Below are 27,524 nucleotides of genomic sequence, written 5' to 3'. Positions count from 1 at the left end.
ATAAATTATTAGAAAATATGAATCTCTTTGAATTTTCTGTTTCCGATAGAAATTGCGAACTACGTCCTGCCCGCCGTCGGCCAAATGCACATGCGAGATGCATTGGGCAATTGCTTCCCAAAGGCCTCAGCTTGAATTATGCTGCAGTGATCCGATTGTGATTGTTTTTTGCCAGTTGAAAAGTGGGGTCATGTAGTCGGCGTTTGCTTAACCGCCATTACCAACCGAGCTTTGTCAGAAGGTTGTCTCCAAATTGTGCTTCCTTAGCAGTTTGCTTTCCAAGACTACCCCAAGATACTTGGTGCGGTCCTTGAGACAGAGTTGTGTCCCATTTGTAGAAAAGAACCTACATAGAGGAATTTGGTGCTTTCTTGTGAACACAAGCAGATCCGTTTTCTCCGGGTTCAACCCAGATCCGCATGCGATGCCCAGTTCTGGACTGTTCTGAGAGTGGTGGTCCTAATACTGTTAATTGTCTGTAGATACCTTCCCGTTATTAAGATGGCAATGGCGTCCGCATATGGCACAGTCTAGGGGTTTTGCCTTCCAAGTTCCTTAACAGTTTATGCACCACTAATGTCCATAGAAGCGGAGAAAGCACTCCATATTGGGGAGTACCTCTGCAGACTTCTTTGGTCATTTTTGCGGAGCAACACCTATTGGCTGGATACTGTTCAGAACAGATTCCGTAGAGGCGTTATAGAATGCTCCAGAAATGTCCAGGAAAGCTCCAAGAGCGTATTCCTTATATCTAAGAGTCCTTGTGGTATTAAATACCAGTGTTTGGAGTGCAGTCTCCAGTGATCAGCCCTTCGTATATGTGCTCTGTGCCTTGGACAATCTTCTAAGAGGCGCTGCGGCGATAATGTGCGCATCCAAGATTTTCTCTAGCGTTTTTAGTAGGAAGGAAATTAAGCTTATGGGCCTAAACTCTTTTGTGTAGGATTATGTTTAAGAATCTGCAATTCTATACATCTACCTCTCACACTGAATCGACATAAAGTTTTCAGTCTTCATTGTATGTAGTGTCACAGACAGTTTTAACAAGTGAAAGGCATTCGTTAACAAGCAAGCAAACGGAGTAGTGCTAGCAGGCGCTGGGAAATAAATTAATTGTCTTTTGAATATTTTATGATTTGGTCGAAAATAATTTTTAAAATAAATATGTAATCGTTTAAAAATATCTTCAAATAAAACATCTTTATATACATTTAATAATAATTTCAAATAAACGGACATTCTTGACAGTAGTAACAGATCGATTGAAAAGTCACGGGGCTACCATAGTAAAAACGTGTTTTGTATGGCGATATTCTCATTGTGATAATTTCGTTGTCGGGGCACGGACGCATTGCACTCGATGCGCACATGCAGGCAAATATTTGCAGTTTTGATTGTTAAAGTCCTACCAAAGTTAGCGTTAGGTCACCGCTCCATGTGTAGCAATTTGTCTCACGGTCAAGGTGTACAATCACCTGATAATTCTTAGCTTGCAACCTTAGGATTTCTTAGCAATTTGTTGCACACCAAAAGTGTTTTTGTAGCTTTTCACCATGCTAAGATCGAGGTGCTGCTTCCACCGAAGAATGGATGCTGAATTAATAGGAAAATTTCAATGAAACATCATATATCCTTACCTCACCATATAATCTGTGAAATTTAATTCTTCTTCACACACTTTTTTACTGAATTATTGCAATTTTAGCAGTTTGAAACATAATCGTTATATAAAATATATGTATATACATATGTATGTGTACATCCAGATTTTGTTGTAAGGTTTTTAAGTTGCTACCGAAGGACTAATAATACATTATCCTTATTGGCACTAAAGGCAATGTTGCTTTGAATTCTATTCGGAATCATTGCATCATCTGCTGAAGTCGCCAGGTTTCATTTGTACCAGCACTCGCTCTAACAAAAAAAAAAACAATTATCTGGTGGAATGTATACAGCTACTCTGTAAAACATATATTAACCCAACTGTGACACCATCTAAGCTGCTTTTCCTTCAAAAGCTCACTGAATGAAATCATCATATTTCTAAAACAAAAACTTTTTTCATATGCTATTTTGAGTTATTCTATTCATTTATGCACAACACGCTGTGACCCATACATATATTGGCGTAATATGTTAAGTGGTAAAAGTTTTTACGCCTAACGAATAATACTCAAGGAGAAAATAAAAGAATTGCCACATCAGAAGATCAGCCAGCTTAAATGGACATAAATAAACGCAAGTGGCGGCAGGGGAAACACAATAGAATTATTTTCGTTTGTATTTTCATTTTTTTCACAAAAGTAAATAACAAATAATAACAAAAATATTATGTGGAAATAAAAAACGCAGAGGCACCAAGAAATAGACAAAGCAGCAAATTTCTCTAACGTGATATGCCAAGTAGAGGAGCTGATAAAAAATTAAGTATTCCATGCAGATGAATAAAATATGCGTTTTTAAAACATTTCAACATTTAACCTTCAGTAAACAATAAAACTTTGTTGCCACCAAAAGTGAGGGTTCGGCGCTCCTCCGTGAAATGAGGATGAATCTTATTCGGTTCCAAGCAGTTTTGCCGTCACCACTCCGCTTCTTTCCCGCCCTCAGTCGCTCCCACGTTCACTGACTCTTCCGCAAACCACTTCATCTAACAATTTCTATTATTGCTCGCTCAAACAACAAAACCAACAAACATCCGCTTCCGCTAGTCTTTGGCAATGGCATTATACTCGCACAGCCGCCGTGCAATGCCACGTTACAGGCACGGCTGCTGTGTGTGTGTGTGTGCAGCGTCATTTGTAATAAATGCCAAAAGAGAAATCGGCGTGCAGACGGAAACTTACGAACGGCACAAGCGTATTTGCGCGCACCCACTTGGAGGCATGCTTATATATTTAGAGAGATTGAATGAGATTTCTTTGAATTTTTCATTTCTTCACTCATATTTCCCCTGCTTTGCAATCGCACTAGTTCTTCTTTTGCTTGAAAAATTTTACTATATATGTATATACTTGGGTAACTTTTATCATTACGCCGTCCATTGTCTGCCGCCTCACAGCTGTTTCCTCTGCGGCAAGCGCGCTTTTCATTCATTACTTTCCATTTCTGTATATTTCACTTTCTATTTTTCGTTATTTCACTTTCTTTTTTTATATTTTATATTCTTTATCTTTAATATTTTTTCTTTTCTTTAATATTTTACCTTATTTTTCTGCATCTTCGTTTTGATTTTTTTGTTTTTTTTTTTGCTATTTTACTCTCTTTGACGTTTTATTTCGTAACTCAGTTCCGCTGTGGATTTCCTTGTGCGGAGTGCTGACGCTGAGCTACTGTTATTTATAATGCTGCTGATATATTTGATACTTTTATTCGGTTTTGATTTATTTTGTTTCATTTAATGTGTTCGTTTGTATGAATAATAAGCAAAAAAGTTACCAGAGCCCAAAAAAATTAATATCTAATTAGCGATTTCAGTGAAAACAGACAAAATTTAGACCTGCTGCAAGTAAAAAAGAGGTGTCCAGATTATTTTCAATAAGTTTTAGGAGTCTCTATAAATCTGAGATATGTTTATTTGAGTTTTTTTCGGTAAATTTTGCACTCTTTCAGCAATTGAAGTAGAGCAAAAGGGAGTCAATAGGTCATCTCTAATAAAGGATGGTATTTTTATAATCGTGAAGTTCTTCTGACTGAAGCAGCTATGTATGTGTTATATCATTAACAATCGTAGTGTATTTTACGCTTAATTTTTGAACCCTGAACAAGGCAAACTAAATTTGCCAAGAAGTTTGTAACATCCCGCAGGAAATTTTGGACACCCTAGCCTAGTCCATCCGTCCGTCTGACTACACATACGCGAACTATGTAAACTCCCAACCTTTAAAAGGCAAATATTTTAGTGTTATGACCAAGAATTTAGCAGTATTATAAAGATAAAGGTTTTTCCTAACGAATGTCTCGAAAAAATTTCAGTGGAGCAAATTTCGACCACTTTTAGCAGCAATTGAAACCGTAACCGTGGAATATTTTCTTCCAAGTTTTCGTGTATTGATTCGTCTCGAACTTATTTGTGTTAGAACAAAGCGACTTCTACAACTTCCACCAATTCACATGAAAAAATCATTTATCATGGCTCTGTAACGTTCCCAATACTTTTAAAGAAATTTCATGATTTTAATTAACTCCAAATGCGACAATTTAGTTCATTAACGTACCTATTCAACCAAAACTCTGCTTCATCACGAAATAACATTTTCTTGTGAAAAATGCAGAATCTCGTTTGCATTCAACGTGCGACACGCTTGACAATTTTGTGCCCGCACACGCTATACTTCTTCAATATGAAGACTCATTCGGGTCTTGTTCGTTACTCTGATCCACAACAGCAATAGCGTGCTAGGTGCATACTGTACGTCATATATGAGGATGAACACATAAGTAAGCGTGGTGCGACACCGATTCATCGTTGCTCGATCTGCTGACTTTTATCTCTAAAGTAGTGTGTTCAGCAAATTTTTATGATTTATATGAAATATTTTTGGGAGCACCCATCTTCTACAAAACTTTTTAATTTGACATTGATCTTTGAGCCCTTCTTTTAATATATTTTATTCATATTTTTCATTTTATACCAGATTACAAATGAAGGAATAACTTTTTCAAAGCTATTCTGTGTTAAAACACTCGGGTGTTTGTGTACAAAGCTCCCTTCGCTTTCTTTCAGAGAGAATTCCTTTAAAATTATTCGCAACTAAAATTAAGCATCTTATGTTTTAAAGTGAACATTTACAACATTCTTTTAAATTTTTTGTTGCTCATACGACATGGCGTACTGTATGAATATAATTTAAGTAGCAGACAATCGGTAAGGATATTCAAAGAGTAAAATTCGAAATGAAAATTTGGAATGCTTTCACCACAGCATGATATTTGCTTTATGCGTTTTCGGAATGCCTAAATTCATACTGACTAGTTTCTTTTGAGTATTATATAGGATATTGTAGTCGAAAAAGTCTTTTCGTATTTCTAATCAAACTTCAACTTATTTTTTTAATATATATGCTAATAAATTAATAAGCAAATATATACCATTTTGGTCGATTTCCTTTTGTAATTTTTCCACTAGAGGCAATATTTCATCAGTGTAAATCGCAATATCGAAATTTTCAGAACGGAAGCGAGCGAACCATTGTTGTGCTACACGAACTGATACAGCATCGTCTCCGTAAACTTTACAAATTTTATTAGTGGCTTGCGTGGCATTCTTCACTTTTTATATAAAAATTTCAAAATTTAGCAAATTTCTTCATTATTTTCACTCATTTTTGAACAGCTGTAACTTTTTTCAACTTCCCCGAATTTTTTTTTTTTTTGGTTAAATGAAGCTTAAAATCTCGCCTTTCCAACACTATATGATATGACACAATGAGATTGGTGGCACTGGAGATATACGACTGCAACGACATCTACTGACAAAATAGGAAAAGACTTTTTCGACTACCCAATATATTGTATGTATTATAAAAAGGTATACAGCTGAGTCCACATTTATTACGTTGCTTTTAAAATAATTAAATTTAAATAAGGTTGACGGTACTTCAGTGCTATTTCTTGCTCAGGCTAAAAAAAGAAAGCTGTGAAATACCATTTGCCTTCCCGTTGATTGCAAAGGCATCGCATTTATTTTCAACCGCACTGTCATTTGTCAAACTTCCAAAGTATTTCTTTTCTAATTTTTTTCTTTTCGTTTTTTTTTCAGAAATTCGATGCCTTTTCAAAATCTTAATTAATTCTTTTGTCACCTTAACTGTCATGCTCTTCACTCTCGACCTAAAAAGAAACGTGACCCTCTTAAGTATATGTAATTATAATAAGTAGCTTTATATTGCCTCTTGAGTAATCCGGCAATGTCTAAGTAGACGTTTCAAAGCTATTCAATAATTAATTACTGATTAAGGGTTACTGCCATTAAATTCGATGACATCGGTTTTTTATGTTACAAAAGGTTGCGAAGGTGAACGACTTTTGTGCGCAGTTCACTGCCACACACTACTACATATAGAATGCATTATACAGATTTTTACTTTGATTGAATATATTAATTGTAAGCGGTGTTTCAGTGGCCACCTTTATTCTTTTTATTCTGAAATCGACGCGCTTATTAGTTATAAAATCTGAGTTTTTTGCTTTAGCTTGAGCTGGCACAATATTTTAAAACCCATTTAATTCAATAATATATAATTATGTTTTTATTATAACTTAAGAAGAGTTTGCGTCCATGATACTTTATATATAAAAGAAAATTTAATCATTTGACTTCGGACTTTTCTAACAAGTCTCAGTTATATTGTCTTTTAGAAAGATACTTTCTTACATTTACATGTCAAGCTTAATACTATTTTAGCTTGAAATTTATGACATCCAGGAGAAATTCAATTGCGAGAAGTCTTGCTTCTTGGAGTCCAGCAACAGTCTTTCACAGCTAATAAGAGTAAAGCTTGTTTGTAGTCGAGTAACCGATTTACTATGTTGAAGGCTTTATTCAAGTCGCAAGCAGGCTGTTTCCCAAGAAATTCTGTAGCCATCGATTTATCAGAACTGTACCGTGAAAATCTTAAGTGAACCACAGAGTAGTTCAAATTCGGTATTAAAAATGGAAAAATTAATCGAACGCATGAAATGAGCATTTCACCATAGAAAATTATTATAACATTTCAAGTAGGAAGATTGGATCTCTATCCTTAACTAATGGTTATATGACATGGAAATGAAATTGCCTTTCTATTAGCCATACAGGGAAGTGATCGGAAAGTAATATGACTGAATGGATTTCAAAAAATTTATTGAACCAATCGTTAAAACTTTTTCAAAACTTTCAAAATAGGATCCGCTGCCAGCGCGATTTCCAAGTATTGATAGCGTCACTTAAGGCATTCTCCGGAATAGCCTTGAAAGCCGAGGCACATGCTGCTTCCATCCCCTCCGTTGTCTCAGAATGCTTGCCTTTCACCGGCCTTTTCAGGCAAGGAAGCAAAACAAGTCCGGTAGGGCCACATCTGGGCTGTAGGGCGACTGCGGAAGCATTGGGATGCGGGTCTTGATTAGGTAGCTGTTCACAAAAAAGGCGGTATGAGCCGGGGCGTTGTCTTGGTGCAACTTCTAATCGGCTGCAATGTCTTGTCGGTCCCGATTCATCTTTCGCTTGAGTCTCTTCATTACTTCCACGAATGCTCAGTCGACGGTCTGAGTTCAAAACTGTGCGCACTCGAGTCACAATGTCGGTGTATGTCGAAGTCGCAGGTCTCCCATCCCAGCACGGTCTTCATCAGTGACCTCTTCTCAGCACTGCAAAAAGGTCTGGTGCCACCGAAACACACCACTTCTAACTGTAAGAAGAATAAATCGGTTCCACAGTAGTCGCCTGCTGACTGCTGCTACTGAGGGTTAGTCAAGGCTTACCAAAGATACCGAAGGTCAAGGAAAAACTATCGAAAATCAGCCGTATCATATCATTATGTAAAGCTCGCGTTTCGTCGGCGATATTATTCGTTAAAGAAATCGCCTTTTTAATATATAAGAACAGGGCGTAGTTACTCGATTTAGGTCACTTTCTCAAATTTATGTTGTGCAATGTTCATTCACAAACTGACGATACCAGCTTGCTCATAGTAACTGTAGAACCAAATTTCTTCTGATTTAATTACCAAAACATAAAATTAAAGCACAATCTACAAACATCCGTTACATTTAAAGGGCAACTTATAGTTATTCCTTTTTTAGCGACAGCCGCACCCACAGCTTTCTCGGAAGTAATTAGAGTATGAAAAAAATATAGTGACGCCAACGGAGCATCAACTACTAATTACACGATTCCAGCTGAATTCTCTCAATTGCGAACTGCACAAATATTTCCGCAGCAAAGATTGCAGCACTCGCTTTTGTGCATTGCGTGAAAATTTTAGCAATTCCACTTTGCTACACTCCGGCCAAAGAAACAGCGCTATTACAGCACCATATACACACACACCACGCCAACCCACGGCTATGCTTACACATAGTCGCTTTGTACACCGGTGCAGCGCAATGCATCGGCAGTTTATTGCCGACTGTAAAATTGACCCAGTTTTTGGCGATATTCGCAACGCCATGAAAATCAAACGCCACCATCAGCAAAGGCAACACACCGCGCCTGGTGTGTAGTTTGTTGGTGTCGGTGTTGGTGTTGGTGGCGGTAAGTGGAACTGTAAACGCAAGGCATTCCTGCAGTTCTTTGGCTGACACCCTATCTGCTCCAGCTTTGCTGCCATACATCGCACTCTCATCACTCGCATTTCGGCCATTTTGCATACCTTTGCAAAAAGCGTTTGCATTGCTGCTCGCAGCGGCTGTGTGGCTTTCAAATAGCGCCGGCAACCGCCACACAATGAAAACACACACAACAAATTCTCCGACAATAACAGTCAATGCCTGTTGTTGTGAGCAGAGAGTGCAAAAGCAAAAGTGAAATATCGCCGGAGTGCAAAATGAAATGCGAAAATGGCGTTGCGCTCGAATGGTTCAATGACAAATCAGCAATGCAAGTTACCGCGTTTTGCTGTTGTGCCATGTTGCAAACGAAATGTGCAATCGTCATCATCATCATCCGCAACACACCCACACACACACACACACATACACTCATCTACTTGAGTGCATTCGAGCACTTGCACTCATACAGAAGCACATACTTACGTGCCAATAACTGCACCCGGCTCAGCTGAACTGTCCTAAATATGAGCGAACAACATTTAGATGAAAGTGTTTTGCTCAACAAGACATACATGCATGTGTGAGCGTATAATCTTGGCTAAAGATATCTACAGGATATGTCGTTTGTGATCTGTTGCAAGTATGTTGCAAATATATGCTAAATATTGCGCTCAAAGGGATTCTACAAGTGTGGCAAGGGTGCGAATACATTTCCTTTTTTTTACTTTTAATCTGCTTTGATGGACCGATATAGAGATTGACATGCTGGTATATATACTCTTATGCATATAAAAACCTATGTGCCCGTCTCTCAGGACTTATCACTTGAGATCACTAATGGCCTCAAGTAATAAGTATTTTTGACTTCATCTGCAAAAATGAAGCTATCATGTTGCAGAGTCCAAGATTTTTGTTTCACTAAGAACTGTTTTGGAAATCTCTCAAAGCGAAATGTAAATAGATTTACATGCATGAAAAAATATATTCACAAGAGGCATATTTTGAGACAAAAGTGGTGACTCGGTGACTTCCACTCAAGTAATCAAGTAATTTATATTTATTTATCATTTAGTGTCAAGTTGTGCCAAATTAAGTTTTTAATTATAATATTTTTCAAGTTGTGTAATTAAATTTTCACGACTATCTTTTTGGCCTTCAGGCAAGCAAAATTCGATTAACCCAATCTTTGGATATTTTCGATATTGATTTTTACAGCTTGAAGAGAGTTTAGTTTATTGCTAAACACCAATGATTTCAAATAATCCCAAAAGAAGTAGCTTTATGGTGTTAAATCACAACACCTTGCAGGCCATTTAATGTCACAATTTCTTGGAATATTCAAATCTCTAAGCTTTTCTTACAACAATTGGGTTCCTGCACGTCTTATGTGGCACGTAACTCCGTCTTGTTGTAACCAGGTTTTTGTCAAGATCAACTCCTTCCCATTGCGGACATAAAAAGTAAGTTATCATCGATCTATACCGCTCTCCATTCACAGTAACGTTGTCACTAGCTTCATTTCGAAAAAAGTACTGACCGATGATTCCACCACACCAATTTGTCAATTAAGGTGAATGAAAGGTTGTTTACAAATAATTTCTGGATTTTCTTAGTCCCAGAAGTTTTGTTTATTTTATCAAAAATATGTATCACCTATCTGATAAAAGCAGCTCATAAGAAAGAATGATTTTCTTAATAAATAGTTTTCGTTTTCAATTTGTAAAGAAACAAAATCAGGAAACTCACGACCTTTTCGGTAGTTTAAAGGCTTCAGCTCTTGAGTGAAAACAATTGCATACGCATGAAAGTCCAAATGCTTTCTCAAAATCCGCCAGGTTTTGGTTTGAGGCATTCCTAATTCTTGAGAATATTTTGGAATCTACAAATTGCGATCTTCAGCAACACTTGCCTGAACAAGAGCAATATTTTCTTTACTTCGAGTGGCTCTTTGTCTTATTGGTACTTGAACTATATGTAAATAAAACTTCAGAAGGTTTATCTCTCCTAAACCACTGAAGAGAAAAATACCAAATTTGGTGGGAACAAATTCTTTTAGCAACGTACACCGTAAAAATTGATGAAATCGGGTTTGTTAAACACTACTAAAAGCGCATGATAAATGATACATTAAATCTTACATCAGGGATTGTATGAAATGACTTTATAAAAGCCGTAGTCAGACAACAGGCGTCGCACCGCCCAGATTTAAATGAAAACCCTTATCTTATGACCTTCTCTTCCGATATCCACCAAATTTGTTACATAATATTATTGTGAAATTTTTATGTTCCAGTACGAAAATGACAAAAATAGGACTACAATCACGACGACTTTCCATCTAACAAAATTCCATTTAATTCTTTCACTTTCCAGTATGCAAATCTACCACCATTGAATGTATCGAGATACAATTTTGCCGCAAACCCGCCTTCTAGTTCCCACAGCAAACATTTTATGGAAACTATATGTCAATCTGTGAGATATTATTGAAATTCGGAGAAAATCGTTTCTTGAAAAAGGCGTTCCTACAAGTCATAAATGGAAAAGATTTTCGAACATATGATTATTTTATACCACGTAGTATAAATCGGTACATATGTGAGCTATCTGAGTGAAAACGAGAGAGCCAGTTTTTCTGATAATAATGTATCTTTGTGCCTAAAATGGATAAAATCGAGTTAAAACCTGACCTAGCCACCATATAACTATTCACGATTACATGTTCAAATATTGAAACTAAAACTAACCGTTTCATATCAAATTTAAATGAAATAGGTATAACGGGTTGTTGATGGAAATTATAAGATATAACTATTTCATTTCCATAACAAAAGAAAAAATATAGTGAACAAATAATGAAGTGGTGAATTCGGGTGAATTCGCACATTTTATAATCTTGCAACTTGCCAGAATCCAAGCCGAAGAAATACCTTCAGGTGTTGGCAGAACTTTATATTAAACAAAATTGTGAATGGATTATGATCAATATCGGTATTTTGTTAAGTTATATTATGGGTCATAGACTCACTGAGTTATATGGCTATACTTTACATCTCGCAAATTTAATGTGTAGAGTTGATTTGCGAAACTATCAACTAGAAAATCGGACTTGATATTAGGGATATGACGTTACCATAAATAGGGAGCGTTATAATACCATATTGACCGACATTTTTGGCGGAATTTAATGAAATCGACGCGGACGATCTCCATTTTCAACCAAATCGTGCGCCGTCTAATGTTTACATCTAAAAATGTGCAGATTGCATACAAAGTTTGGCCACACGTTAATTTCGAGAAATGGCCCAAGATCATGCGTTTTGAGACCTCTAGATTACTTTCTCTGGTATATGTTAAGTCCAAGGTATACGCCAATCAACCAGCAACGCTCGCTCGAAGTAACGACTCAGCGCACAATAGTCAAAATTCCAGGCGAAACGATGCTTCAGATCATCGGAAATTGGCGTAAAGGGTGGGGATATGCAAGCGGAATCGTGAACCATTAAGCCGACAATTTGTGCAAATTATAAATGACATAAAATTATGTGCATAACAAAAAATAACCAGAACCCATTTGGAACAAATTTGAGTGTCTCCTTTTATGTTACACTATATAAGTCGTAAAGTCAACTGAAAATTTGAAAATTCTGATTTTAGTTATATGGGCATAGAGCAAGTTTGTATCCGATTTTATCCATTTTAGGCACAGAAATGCACCGTTAGGTGGAATAAATAATTTAATAATTTGAAAAGTTCTCACTTTTAGATATATAAGGGCTAAAGGAGATATTGACACACAGGCATAGTATTATCAGTATGGCACATTCGTCGATATTTTGGGTAAAAAGTCTCACATGGGTCTTATGGATAATTATGGTTTGATTTTGACAACTGTTAGACCTAAGATGGCATACTTTAAAGACACTATTTGTGCACTTAATTAATTGGTGCTTGATTTGTGTACTGGAAAGTGAATGAATCAGGAATTCTCCCATTTTCGCAATATAACATGGGAATGACAAAATAATCCTTGGTACATAGAAAAGTGATCTAGTGGGTCCGGAGACATGTGATTTCAGCTAAATGTGGACGGTGCCACGCCTATTGTCTAACTAACTCTTATAAAGATCTATTCACCGTTAAAACTATTGCACTCTGTAAAAACATCTTCCCTGAGTATAACAAATTGGGTTTTTCATCTGATCAAAAATCAAGTTTTGGTAAATCAAAATTATAACAATTTTGGGTACAATTTAGCTTCTTTTTCAGTTTCGAGAAAAAATAACTTAGTCTAAAATTTTCTTTTTTATCGAATTAAAAGTGGATAGTTTTTATCATAGTGATATTATTTATACTAGAGACTCTGAGTTAACATAAAAAGTGCACGTATTCTTTAGTTAATGGGTATCTACGATTGTCGATTTATGTGCCAGGTACTGAGAAAACGGGATATTTTTTCACTCTCTTAAATTGCATCTATTTTAGTAGAAGGTCAGAACCAATATTTTTTAACAGTCCCTTTTTAATGAATTTATTATAAAGTTTCACTTACCATGCCATTCTCCAGTCCGCAACCGCCTGTACAAATCACCACAACGGTGCGCGTCGCTTAGAGCAACCGCCCGATATTCTACCTCAGCACACCCGCCTGCGTCGACAATCAGAGCAGTTGCCGTTGGGGCGCCGCATTGCCCCCGTAGCCAGTGGTCGTGAGGAATTGTAGTGATGAGGATGCTGTCACAATGGTCTGACGTGCGCCATCGCCCATACCAACACCGCCCCCACCACCATAATTACTGCCGCCTATTGTCTCCCGATAGCCAAGGTCCTTCGTCGCGCTCGTTTGTTCGTTATTCGGCTCACTGTTGATGCTGGTTCGACGCTGTAACAGCTGTAAGCCGCTCGCAGTGCGATGCGCCGAATTGTAAGGTGGCGGCGGTGGCTGTCGATACTCGTAGCCATAACCGGTGCTGCTGCTCGACACTGCCGCTGTCACAGCATGTGTATCGGTGGGTGTGCGCGGCGGCAGCGCAACTGATTTACTGTGTCGTTGTAGCGTCGAGAAGCCACTTTCCGCTTGCGGCGCCACGCCACTGGACGCGCTAACAGTCGTCGTTGGCATTGAACCGGTCGTGGTGAGGGCGATGCTGGTCGTCGCCACCGCAATCACGTCACCGCGGCGCAATGTCTTCTCGTGCGGCTTGCTGGCGGCACCATACCTGGACTGCAAATACTCTTGCGCATTGATATTATATTTACTCTTGGCCACAATGGGTTGTTGTTGTTGGTGTTGCTGCTGTGACATTTGCTGGTCATCGTGCAGATTTATTGTCCTCGTTGCTTTTATCGGACTATAAAGCTGTCCTTGCTGCTGATTGCTGACCGCACTGTTGGCATGACCGTTAATGTTACTGTTGCTACAACTATTGTTGACGGCTTTGTGGGTGCTGTATGCGGGCAGCAGGTCAGGTTGGTATTCGCCGGCGCGCCCACCGCCGCCCAGTTGACCTTCAGTGATCTGTACTTCGGTGCGCCACTTGCCGCCACCGACACCGGCGTGCGCACCTTTGCCGCCAACCGTCATGTCCAGTGTTGTTGTTGATGTCGCATTGAGAAGACGATTTATATCCGCTGCGGACGGTCCATGCGGGTACTTGATGTGGAGCGTATCTGCGGCAAAGAAAGAAACAATGACAGTGAAAAGCAGTCAGTCAGCGGCGCGCTCACATTCAGCTGAGCTGCGTGGGTTGCACGAATGAAATTATGTGGCATGAATGGCCATGCAAAGGCAAACAAACAAAGCGTATAAATAAAGACTGCCACAAGAATGGTTTGCTGCATGCAGCATTTCACATTGTTCCATAAATAGCTTTAGTTGTGCGGCTTTTACATAAATCTTTTGCAAATATATTCTCTACACTCTTTTTACTACTTGATCACCACAGTACTCTTGCAAACACACACCTAAATATATAACAGTGAGTCATGATTCTACTCTGAATATATATTTTCGTTATCCTTGGTCCTTTGCGCTTTATTTTATTTGCTTGCATTTGCATGTCAGGCGTAAATTTATTGTGGCATCTTGTTAAATATCATCTCGTTAGTATTGAAGCAGTTTTGCAAATATTTACTACACCATATTAAATCGCTTGCATACATACACACACAGGCGTGCAAGTGGTTGCGTAATCAGCCGTAATCGCATAACAGAGCATAGCGCCGACATTTTAATCAGCTTTTGAATCGTAAACGGCATCGCATTAACACATACCTGCATAATCTAAGTACATTAGGGACGTCCTAAAACTATTCTCTAAGGTGGCATAACTTGTTTATTATTACCACAATAATTTTTTCGCTGAAATATGTCAAACTTTGTGCCTCAAAAAGTTTTTGCGGGAAGTTCTTCTTCATTAGTTTAATATAAAATAAAGCTAAGCCGAAAGTCATGGTATTTTGGTGGAAGTTTATGGTGGTCTTGCTCTAGCTTCCAAAACCGGTTAGCAGGATTAAAAAGCGGCCGCTCAAGAAAGTTTTAAGATGAAGAACTGGAACATTACACGACGAAGATTTTTGCCAAACACATGAAGAGTTCACAGAAACTTTTGGAGTCCCTCAAACAAAGATTTCAAAGAACTCGAGAGCAAAGAAATTAAGTTTGGAAAGTAAATTGGGTGCCATTTGAAATGAAGCTAAGCGACGTTGACAGCCTATTTTTTATGTCAGAAATGCTGATGCTATAAAAACAACTAGTTTTTCATTGGATTGTAACTGTCGAGAAAAATTAATCCATTATGACAATCTCAAATGCAAAAACCAACCACAGAAACGGTAAAGTAAAGTATTCATAATACAAATAAGGAATATATGTTACATACTATAATTGTTATATACTATATAAATAATATTCCATTTCTGAAAGGTTTATCGAATCAAATGTACTGCTCCGTCATACCAATTGATATTTGGAACTAAGCAAAAACTTTTTCTACATTTTAGAACTATCCTAAATTTTAATTAAGTACACAAATCCTCACAAAGCTCTAATTCAAGACTCATCTCTCTCGTTATGTCATCCAACAAATAATTGCTTTTATTACCACGTACATATGGGTTACTATATAAATACGTGAATATGTAAGAATGATAATATATCGTCACTTAAAATGCAAAATAACATAACGTCACTTTTACTAAGTTTACAGGCGAAGGAGAAACGATACAAAATTTGAGTTTTGGTTATAAAATGGTTAAATATTGGTTACTTTATTTGACAGCGTTTTTCATTTTGTGTTTTTTTTTTGATGATCCATTATTTTGCATTTTAGGTGACGATATTTTATGTATGCTGAAGTCAAATAAATATTAGATGAATAAGATTATTTTCCATTTAAGTAGTAGATTTCATCTCTACCATTTTTATGGACGGACTATCCTTTCAAATAAAGAAAACCAAAGTAATTAAATTTTTATATATGTATTAGACATAACTTATACGTTACAAAAAATGGTCGCAATCCAAGGTACGGGAGCAATATGTATTTTGAGTATCTAAACGTAAAATGGCCCCTGTATTGGTAGTTAGATAATAATACGTAATGTAAGCATTTAATATTAGGTTGTCAAAAAAGTCTTGCGGTATTTTCGCTAGTTGGCGCTGAATGCGCGTAGATATAGTTTTATTCGTCGCATCGGGTCATGCTATACCTTTTTGGAAAGCTCATTTCACGCGCTAACACGTGTTTGATTGATTGTCGTTTCTTTTAAGTCGTTCGTGAGTTATAGCGTCGCAAACATGGAGCAAAATAAAGAGAAAATACGGCATATTTTACAGTACCACTACGATAAAGGCAAAAATGCATCTCAAGCCGCAAATAAAATTTGTGCAGTTTATGGACTCGATACAGTTTCCATTTCCACCGCACAACGATGGTTTCAACGTTTTCGTTCTGGTGTAGAGATGGTCGAAGATGCGCCACGCTCCGGAAGGCCTGTCGTCGAAAATTGCGATAAAATCGCTGAATTGGTCGAAAGAGACCGGCATGGTAGCAGCCGTAGCATTGGTCAAGAGCTGGGCATGAGTCATCAAAAATTCATTTCGATTTCAATGAAAAAAACTTCAATAAAAGTGCCGCAAGACTTTTTTGACAACCCATTATATAAATCTAATTATTAAGCTCGGGAAACTACACAAAGAGTTATATACAGTAAATCAAGATTAATATTTATTTCCCTTCTCATTATATGTGTGCATAATGGAAACTAATCAATACAACTATTAAAGAGAGACTAAAGGCCCAGAGATACTTTAAAACCTTTCATAACATAGTAACACTCGCTATTTCTCAATTTATTAACTTTTCTCACTACATAGTATAATGAACATGATCCTCCATTTATTCCTCCTTTCGACTACTTAAAATAGTCAGACGAATTAAGTTATTGAAAACACCTGGAAATTCCCAAAGTTTCCAAATGAATTTATTAAAACCTAATTATACAGACACTACAAAATTTGAAAGGCTCTTTACTCGCAATGTAATGTTAACCGGCATAACAGCCTGTAGAATTAACATAATTTAGGTACATAACGTGCATGTAGCTAACAATAAATGACAAGACAACTAATCTAAAACCTTTGTACAATACGATTGTACCAACAAATCAAAATACTATTGTATAATTCAACAAAACACAATCAAATGAAATCGAACGTTTGTTGTTTGACGTTTAATTACGTTTACATAATACTAATTATAGATAACACATGAGCTTATGATAGAAAGCAGCTTTATTTAGCATTAGTCAGCGAAAATGTACGGCATACTACAAAAACATATAAATTCGTTAAGGCACTGTTAAAATTACCAATCAGGAAGCCTTTTAAGCAGCCAAAAATCAAAACTGGCCCTTCTCAAAGGCACGCAATTACTCCTAATAAGAAATATTGTTTTAATCCAATTATTAGTAATTTTCAGCAAATGATTTAATTGACAAGGCAATTAAGAAATGAAATAATAAATTGATCTTTTTATATACAATTCATGTTACAAGAAAAAACGTTAACTTCGGCTGCACCGAAGTTAATATACCCTTCAGAGGTGCATTTCCTTTGTAATAGTTTATGGTGATCATGTTCTAGCTTCGACAAGTGGTTTCCAGGATTTAAAAGCGGCCGCTCAAAATGTTTGAAGATGAAGAACTGGAATATTATTCGACGAAGAGTTCACAGAACCTTTTGGAGTCCCTCAAACAAAGATTTCAAAACACTCGAGAGCAAGGAAATTAAGCTTGGAAAGGAAATTGGGTGCCATTTGCAATGAAGCTGAGCGACGTTGACAGTTGAAATGATAAATTGATCTTTTTTATACATAATTCCTGTTACAAGAAGAAATTAAAAACAATTAAAAACGTTAACTTCGGCTGCACCGAAGCTAATATATCCTTCACAGGTGTATTTCTTTTAATGTGTGTTCAGTTTGTATGGAAGCTATATGCTATAGTAATCCGATCTGAACAATTTTTTCGGAGATTATATTGTTATCTTAAGTAATAAGTAATCCATAAGTAATCCATGTCAAATTTGTGAAGATACCACGTCAAAAGCGAAAGTTTTCCATACAACCCCTTGATACCGATCGTTCGGTTTGTATGGCAGCTATATGCTATAGTAAGCCGATCTGAACAATTTCTTCGTATATTACATTATTATCTTAGAAAATAATCTGTGCCAACTTTTGTGAAGATACATTGTCAAATGTGAAAGTTTTCTATACAAGAACTTGATTTCGTTCGTTCGGTTTGTATGGCAGTTATAAGTTATAGTAGTCCGATATCGGCAGTTCCGACAAATGAGCAGCTTCTTGAAGAGAAAATGACGTTTGCAAAATGTCAAAACGATACCTTAAAAACTGAGGGACTAGTTCGTATGTATACAGACGGACAGATAGACGGAGAGACAGACCGACGAACATGGGTAAATCGACTCAGCTCAACATACTAATCATTTATATAGTATATAGTATATACTTTATAGGGTCTCCGACGCTTAATTCTGCGCGTTAAAAAATTCGTTTATATCCTGTTCAGGGTATAAAATGTGAGTGCGCTCTAATACAATACAACAATAAACATGTATAATGAAAATCTCTAAGAGAATATGAATGTGGCAACCTTAAGCTTCTTACAAATTTATAAATTTTCTGTTTCTCGGGTCACCTGCTTTGTCAGCATTCGCGCATCTCATTTGAAAATTTTAACTTTTTCCCTTTCTGCTCAACAAATTGAATTTGTTTAAAAATCTTTGCATCTGCTTATTGATTTAATCGAGCGGTTCATAATTGATTGCCCATATTAAACACAACATAAAGCTAAATCCAACTGCAATGAAAAAAGGAAAAAAAATCAACATTAATAATCATTATGCTAATGTGAAATCGACTGAATTAATTCGAATGCCAAAAAGAAAAAAATGCAAATTGCGAAAATCAAAACGAAGAAGTCACTTGTGAATCGAAATTACGCTAGAAATGAGGGGAAAGTGTGCGAGGCAAGCAAAAACGACAGACAAATTTGGATTTTTTTTTTGCTAAAATTTGCCACCACACAAGCACCGCAAAACGATGTGGGCCTTGAGAGTGGCGCGGTGCGCCACAGATTGCCGACTCAGCGCCAAGCAGGCCTGACGCCGCCAACTCACCAGCAGTCTGTGCCTAAAACATTGCCGAAGGTCGAATTGCCGAGCTATTATGGCTGACTTGCTTCGTTAAATTGATAGGCCATCTAGCTGCTAGTGCTGGCTGTTGGGGCAAATGCGACTTGTTGGCTGCGGCAAGGAATGATTCCGATTTCGGCCTAAAGTGTTTTACGCGAAATAATTTGCAAATGTGTTATCAGCTGATGAAATCCACATAAATTTGCGAACGCTTGCATGCTTTCGGCGTACACACAGCGTGACATTCAGAGCAATATAGTAGCTGCGAACCACGAGCGCGTTATTTAACGTGCACTGAATTGAAGTCTGCTTTTGGGCGCGTATAATACTTCGTCTCGAAAATTATTTATTACGCTGTCTATATGTATGTGAGGATTTCAATAAACGAGTACATTTAGTTGAAGGGCTATCCTTTGTCACACACACAAGATCACACACACACATGGCTGGGAATATTGACTAGCAGTGCTTTGGATTTGGCGCAAAAAGAACAAAGCAATGCGCTAAGAATTCAAGCGGAGTTCGAAAAAGTGGCGCGTGTAACCACGGCGGGAATAAATCAAAAATTTAATGAGCTATAAAAATAGCAATTTTAAGGCGAGAATAAAATAGAAATTCTGTGATGTGAATAAAGTCACCGGCAACCAGCCTTTGCTGAGGCGGCAAACCAAAAAGCCGACAGGATATGAGTAAATCGCCTAAGTGCGCTGCAAGGAGTATGTACGTGCGTATATTTATGTGCTGGCGTGTTCGTGTATGCCTGCTGAGCGGCTTTGGAGTTGGTGTTGTTATATGAAATCGTTTAAGCGCTCGCTGTGCCGCTTCGACTCTCCGGCGCATAAACTATGCATGCAGAAATCTTCTGGATTTTGGCGCAAAGAAAATGGCGCAGAGCACGCGTATGCAATTTTTTGGCATTGTCGAGATTCGCCTGCTGCTTGTGTGGGTTAGCTACTTAAATTCTATTTTGCAGAAGAATGGCAAAATGAGAAAATAATAATAACAATAATAATGGCTAAAAGAAAGCTTCGAACGCGCGGCAAAGGCAGCCGGCTGCCATCGTCGGATATGCAAAGCAGCGCACACAGTGAGCCCTTTTCGCAAATGCGCCAGACATAAATAATAGCGATAATTAGAATTACAAAGCGATGGTGCGCATTTTATGGTTGGGAAATGATTTAAGATAATGGAATTGCAAGCAACGAAATGGCATCACGTGTTTAACGAAAAACAAAATATTATTAAAATTGCCATACTATGGGGCACTGAACGCAGTGCTATAGTTATACTCATTTCCCAGACTTTTCAGCAATGAGTTTAGCATACGTAGTGTCCTTCCATGGGGTCCACTTCAGAGCAGGCATGCTGCAGGTGGACTGAAAAGACGAGAAGTCCGTTACCTGGCTGCGGAAGATAGCTCCCAAGAAAGGCCCCGCCCTCCGCGCAAAAATAGGAGAAGACATCACGTCCACGCATAGCGTGACGGCGTTTCTCCCAAGGTGCGCAGGCAAGCCATACGAGTATGCTCACGGATATCAGAATGAGTGCCTTAGCAGCTCGATTTTGCGTGCACTCAGGAGCAAAGTGGAGGGCTCCGGATGGAAAGTAAACCTCTGTACGAGTAGTATGAATACATCCGGGGAGCAAGATTCCGCCTAAACTATATCATGAGGTCTTATGAACCTAAAATGGCCACCGAGAGCGAAGTAACTGAGCAGAAGCTGGCAGGTGAGGTTGGCACTCATTCCCCCGCTAGCACGTCAAAGCAGGCTGCGACTGCTGCGACGGGAGCTAGCCTCCATACAGGAACTTCTAGAGGGACTCGGGGACGCAATGGGTGGGAGAGCGGCCGACGCCCTGATCCTAGGAAAGGGATAGCAAACTGGGATAACTTCCGGGATACGCTAAGAAAGAATGTGAGCGGGGTAGGGGAGTTTAATAGATGTGTTACGTGCATCATAGACGCGTACCACTGCAGTTGCCTCCCAAAAGGCGGCCAAGCAGACTCTCAGATTTTAGGAAAAAGGTACGTAAGCTCTTCAATAAGGCGAAACGTATGGGGATCTGAGGTATATAGAAAATGCAAGTTAACCTCACATAACAAGGCTATGAGGTATGCAAAACAAGCAAGCTTTAGGAAGTTCTGTGAAAATCTACATCAGAAGCAGCTAGTCTACAGAAACCTCTGGCCATCTTGAATCTCTCTCTGTATAAAACCGATCCCATAACTTTTAAGAAAATTGCCGTTAAATATTAGAAATTGATTGTGCTAAATCAAAGAATAAATAGAAACTTCATATGATCAGACAAAACAACGGCAATATTTCTCAGACACGTTATTTGCTATAAACAACCTACAAGTCGAATCAGGATTACATAATTATAAAAAAAAAAAGAACTGAACGTCTATACTCATATCCTATATTTTTTCCGATATTGGCTGTTCCGGAACAAGTTCGTGTAATACAAATGGACACAAAGACAAACATGCGAATATAGCTGAATCGACTCAGTGGGTCACGCTGATCTTTCTGATTCATATACCTTCATTTCTTTCAGCTTATTACAAACTTATTGGTATAAATATGTTAATCACACACTAGACTAAGTCATGACTGAACCTATCGAATCTGATATTCGCATGAAAAACTTTCTTTGAAGTTACGATTTCTCAACAATTCCTTTAAATACGCTGGGCCTATTCATAACCGCAGACGGTCATTAGGCCCAAGTAGTGAGAATAGACTCGAATTTATAGCCGGTCACAAACTATTACCTCAGTAATATTTTCGTTATAAATATTTTACACAACTAGAACAAAAGCAACAACGCTATAATTTAATATAATTCAGGTAGAACACACATACTACAATATGCTACCACAATGTGGGTTCGAGTCTGTGCTAAATATGTAATTTTTGTCTTAACTATGCTAATATCTACCATAAATCAATCAAATACGTCTCATGGCGATATACAAGGTCTGTCACAAAAGAAACAGAACTTTTTAAATATAACTGTTTCTGGTGGCGCCACCTATTGGCGGGTATATGAAATAAAAATTTGGATCTCTTGTTGACATTTCGGGAAATTTTTAAGACAATTGAATAACTACAATCGATGTTATCGATCAAAAAGTGACAGCAGCTTTTGGTCATCGGTCGTAAAATGCATTTTGAACAAAGAGCAAATATTAAATTTTGCTTTAAACTTGGGAAAACGTTTACTGAAACATTTCAAATGATGAAAAAAGTTTATGGTGATCAGTGCCTATCCCGTAGTAATGTGTAAGAGTGATTTAAGCGATTCCAAGAAAGTCGTGACGATCAGAAGGCGGTCATCTTCAGATGTCAAAAATAAAGACAATGCTGATTTGTTTTTACGATTTACGAGGGTATTGTACACCGAGAGTTAGTCCCACCTGGCCAAACGATTAACGCTGTGTTTTACGTTGCTGTTATGAAGCGTCTTTTGTCACGAATTCATCGTGCTCCACCACAATGAGACAGGGTCCTGGCGCCTGTTGCACGATAATGCGCCGTGTCATTGGTCGACGCTTGTCATTAATCACTCACCCTACTCACCTGATCTGGCACCCTGTGATTTTTACCTATTTGGAAAACTTCATTTGCCCTGGTTTGAGGACATTTCAGCTATCCAAAAGGCGACGACCGATATTCTCAAGAGCATTCCGAAAAATGACCTTAAACACTCATTTGAAATGCTAATTGACCGGGCTAAACGCTGTATCGAAGTACAAGGAAACTACTTTGAATAAAAAAATATAACTTTTGAAAAATATTAATTTTTTGTGTTTTTGTTTTAACAGTCCTGTTTCTTTTGCGACAGACCTTGTATATAAATGTCATAAGGTACACTGATCAACTGAACAATTGAAAATCCTGTACCTTGTATAGAGGTCTGTAATGCATTCTAGAAATCAAGCCCTGTAGATATTTTTACAAAATTTGGAGGTACGAGTATGGAGTCTTACTATTTTTTATTGATTGGAACAGCAACACTTGACCATAATTAATACTTTATAGTATTCACATAGAACTTTAGTAATAAAAGTAAGACCCCTGGCAATAATATTTGTGGAACTTTATGATTCGGCAATGAGATTGGGTTGTGGGCTATATTGCCTGGGTTTGAAACAAGGATGTGTGAGAGAAAACGGAAAATCTCATTTACGTTTAGAAAACATAGCGGATATGCACTGACCTCAACTTATTCTTGAAACAAATTGCAAAATGGAAAAGCTAATGAAAAACATTTAGAGGAAAACAGAATGGCAGATACACCGTGAAGAGCTAAAGTGGTGGGTGAGTGATGGCAAAAAATATTAAAAAATTTGAATTTTGAACTGCTGCTTACAACACTGTACGTCAAGCATGCCACATAGCAAATATATGTGCACTTGTAATTATTTTGAACGAACAACCAGGAAAATAAGTTTGTTTTTGTAGCAGAAGCAATCTGAATTCACCAGCATGCTCGCATACATTTTGCATGTTTTCATTCCAGCCGCCTGTAAGGGAGTGCATGTTGTAAATTATGCAGAAATATGGCAACACAGGCAGCAGAAACCGCAACATAGCACGGCACCGCACAGCGCGGCAGAAGGCAATGCCACTGGCGTTGGTTGATTCGTTTCTGCACAGCGAATGCGGATACTGAAGACCGCAGAGAGATACACACACACACACACACTTATGCATATTTACCCATACACACACACACACACTTAGTCAGCGCCATATTCCACGGATTGCTGGTGATTTTTGCAATGCCTTTGGTAACAACAACAACCAACAATTCTGTGCTAAAACAAAGCAACACTTGCCATTCTCATTGTTGTTGTGGGCGGAAATAAATTTCATTGTGAACGTAAATAAAAAGTTAAAAAGAAAATTCTACAAAAGAAGCGCAGCAAAAAGTATGCTGAACACTGTAAAAGTGGAAGCGAAAACATTATTTGAAAGTAGTCAGCAAAATTACATAAGCTCTTTTATGTGCTACGCCAGTGTATTATTTCTTTTGGCTTTCTTATGGAAAATTAGATTTGGAAATTGCAACGCGAGCGGAAAATTTGTATTCAATGCATTAAATATACGAAATGTAATTCATGATGAATAATGAGGCGGAATGTGCTGAAATGGCGAAAAGGCAGTGCCCCACAGATTTTTAAGACTAATGTACGTATGTACATATATGTTGGTGTACAAATGAATGTGGATATGTGCATTGGAGTTTATGGGTGGTGTAGCGGCTGTAGGGGTGTCAAAAATAACTCTGTCTAGCCAGTTACCGGGAGATGGTGTCGAAAGACTTCCATATCACAAGTAAAGCTAAGCAATGACTTAGGTTTGTACTGGAAATTTTATCCACACCTATTATGTGTGACTACTAGCGTAAGTATAGTAGATGTTAGGCAACGAGCAACAATTCAAGAGCAAGTGGGTGCCAGTCACTATTTCTGGTGCTTATATTACCAACATATGTATGTAGTTTGTGTTCGTTTGCGGAAAGTCAAACTCAGGCAACTTCTCAAAGCCGGTTGCCTACAGTTGAATGCGTGTTTCATTGTTCATTCGTCGGAACCACCAATATCGGATCACTATAGCACACAGCTGTAATAAAATCTGAACTATAAAATTATGTCCTTCTATTGATATAGAACACGCAGTTAAGAAAACATAGCAGCAGGAGCTGAAAGTGTACACGAAGACCGTAGAAAGTCGGTTCGGCGCCGCGGCCTTCGTCGAGATCATAAATTTAAGCCGTACCAAATAGAGCTTGTGCAAGAACTGAAGCCGCTCGACCTCCCCAAATGATATCGCTACGTTTGTTTTTGAACAAAATTTTGTTCAGCGATCAGATCCGTTTATGGCTCAATGGTTATGTAAACCAGCAAAATTGCCAATTTGGGATGAAGAGCAACCTGAAGAGATTCAAGAGCTTCCATCTCATTCAGAAAGAACGGTTTGGTTTGTGGGGCGGTGAAATCATTGGCCCATACTCCTTCAAAAATTATGCCGGTGAGAATGTAACTGTCACTGGCGACCGTTATCACGTCACGATAACCGTCTATTTGATGCTTGAAATTGAAGCTCGTGATTTCGGTGACATTTGGTTTTAACAAGACGGCGCCACTGCCAACACATCATATCAATCAATGAATTTATTGAGGAAACACTTCAGTGAGCAGATAATTTCAAGGTTTGGGCCGGTCGATTGGCCACCAAGATCGTGTGATATCACTCCGTTAGACTTTTGCCTGTAGTGATATGGAAAATGTCTGAAATTTATACGGGCAATCCCGCTTCGATTCAGGCCTTGAAGCAGACTCTTCGAAGGAGTGATCGAAAATTTTACTCAACGTATGGATCATTTGAGCTGTTGAAAGAGATAATCTTCAAAACATAAATGCCAAAGAATGTTCTTTCGTATGATAATAAATAATCCCCATTAAATTTGAAGTTTCTGTGTTTTTTCTTTAAAAAAGTAGGTAACCTCGAAATGGATCACCCTATATTTAAAATTTCTTTTTATTAAAGGGCACACCTAGTGTGAAATTTTGCGAAGTTTTATGTCCGAATATATGGATGGTCAGGTTCATTAGATTGTTTTTCAACTCTTTTCTCGAAACAATATCTATAGAACTTGCTTGAGGCATATGATCCGTTCACTTCCCAATCAGATTCTGCATGTTCTGTATATACATGTACGTAATTGTCCATACGGTGTTTTGATCTGATCAGGCAAGCCAAAAACGACAATAATATTGGGTAATAGGACGCCACTATTTAAGCTATTTAGAAACTCTTCGACTAATATTTCATTTTTTTTTTTAAGTTTTAATCCACGGATAAGGTCGGAATCACAGCAGCGGACCTTTTTTTTTAGCGCCGTCATATAACGGGTTGTCAAAAAAGTCTTGCGGTATTTTTATAAATTTTTTTTTTTTATTGAAATTGAAATGAATTTTTGATGACTCATGCTCAGCTCTTGACCGATGCTGCGGCTGCTACTATGCCGGTCTCTTTCGACCAATTCAGCATTTTATCGCAATTTTCGACGACAGGCCTTACGGAGCGTGGCGCATCTTCGACCACCTCTACACCAGAACGAAAACGTTGAAACCATCGTTGTGCGGTGGAAATGGAAACTGTTTCGGGTCCATAAACTGCACAAATTTTATTGGAGGCTTGAGATGCATTTTTGCCTTTATCGTAGTAGTGCTGTAAAATATGCCGTATTTTCTCTTTATTTTGCTCCATATTTGCGACGCTATAAACGCGTGAAATGAGCTTTCCAAAAACGTATAGCATGACCCGATGCAACGAATAAAACTAGAACTAGCCAACTAGCGAAAATACCGCAAGACTTTTTTGACAAACCATTACTATACGCTATACTCGAAAAATATTTATTTATTTTTTTTCTTCAAAAACTAGCTATTCTTAAAATATTTGTAAAGCTAAAAAATAATTTTTTTTTAATTCCTAAAAATCGCCTTGTTTTAGGTTGCCATACTAGGTGTGTGCCATAATCAAGGTCTCTATCATAGTAATTTTTTCAAGCACTTATAACATGTTATAAAGACAATTAACACAAAACACTGCAATTTTTTTGAAAACCACTGCATACATATTATAAACATATTTTATTTAATTTGTAAGTATATTTATATTATTTTAGCATTTTATTATTTCTTAGTAATACTTTAAATCTTTAATCCACACACTTAACTCTCCCATCGCACACACCATTATAGCTTATATTGACGCACACACACGCTCGCTTCTGCGCATAGGAACGCGCGCAAATTACCAATTTTCTTATTGCCAGCCGTAAAAGTTATCGCCTTGTTGATTGGCAAGCACACGAAAAATTAACGACCTGCTTCCTCTCTCCTCTACATATGTATATATACAAAAGTGGAAAAGAAAATGAAATGCCCTCTATTTTAATGGACACGATTATGCTGAATTATTTCCAGCATTTTAAGAATCTTAGATTGCGCTTGTTAGCACGCGGTCGGCTCTACGAATCGTTGGTATTATTTTCCGTGTTTCTCACATTTGTAGGCCGTTTTCTAACGGCCAAAACAGCACGCGCGGGCATTCACATGCACACACGTTTACGCATACACGCAGGGCATCCGCTCATAGGCCATAAAAACGTTGCAAAAACGGCTCAAGTAGCCTTTGCCTCTTCGTCGATTTCAAAGCTGCTTTTGACAGCACGAAAAGGAGCTGCCTTTATGCCGCTATGTCTGAATTTAATATCCCCTGAAAACTAATACGGCTGTGTAAGCTGACGTTGAGTAACTACAAAAGCTCCGTCAGGATCGGGAAGGACCTCTCCGAGCCGTTCGATACCAAACGAGGTTTCAGACAAGGCGACTCCCTATTATGTGACTTCTTCAATCTACTCTTGGAGAAACTAATTCGAGCTGCAGAGCTGAATCAAAAAGGTACCATCTTCTATAAGAGTGTACAGCTGCTGACGTTTGCCGATGAAATTGATATTAGCGGCCTCAACAACCGCG

The 27,524-nt window shown here is 38.0% G+C and overlaps 1 protein-coding gene across 8 annotated transcripts in view; it reads right to left on the bottom strand.

Annotated features, from left to right (window-relative positions):
• LOC126760094 (uncharacterized) overlaps positions 1-27,524 on the bottom strand; it is a 187,530-nt gene that overhangs the window by 11,464 nt on the left and 148,542 nt on the right. For all 8 annotated transcript variants that reach the window (XM_050475491.1, XM_050475485.1, XM_050475484.1 and 5 more), the window contains one exon: positions 12,803-13,920. In XM_050475491.1, the coding sequence (XP_050331448.1) occupies positions 12,911-13,920 (1,010 nt within the window). In that variant the 3' untranslated portion in view covers positions 12,803-12,910. The remainder of the gene's footprint in view (positions 1-12,802; positions 13,921-27,524) is intronic.

Source organism: Bactrocera neohumeralis, chromosome 5 (genome assembly GCF_024586455.1).
Source record: "Bactrocera neohumeralis isolate Rockhampton chromosome 5, APGP_CSIRO_Bneo_wtdbg2-racon-allhic-juicebox.fasta_v2, whole genome shotgun sequence".
In the NCBI taxonomy this organism is placed as follows: Eukaryota; Metazoa; Arthropoda; class Insecta; order Diptera; family Tephritidae; genus Bactrocera; species Bactrocera neohumeralis.
This window is presented reverse-complemented; position numbering and strand designations above follow the sequence as displayed.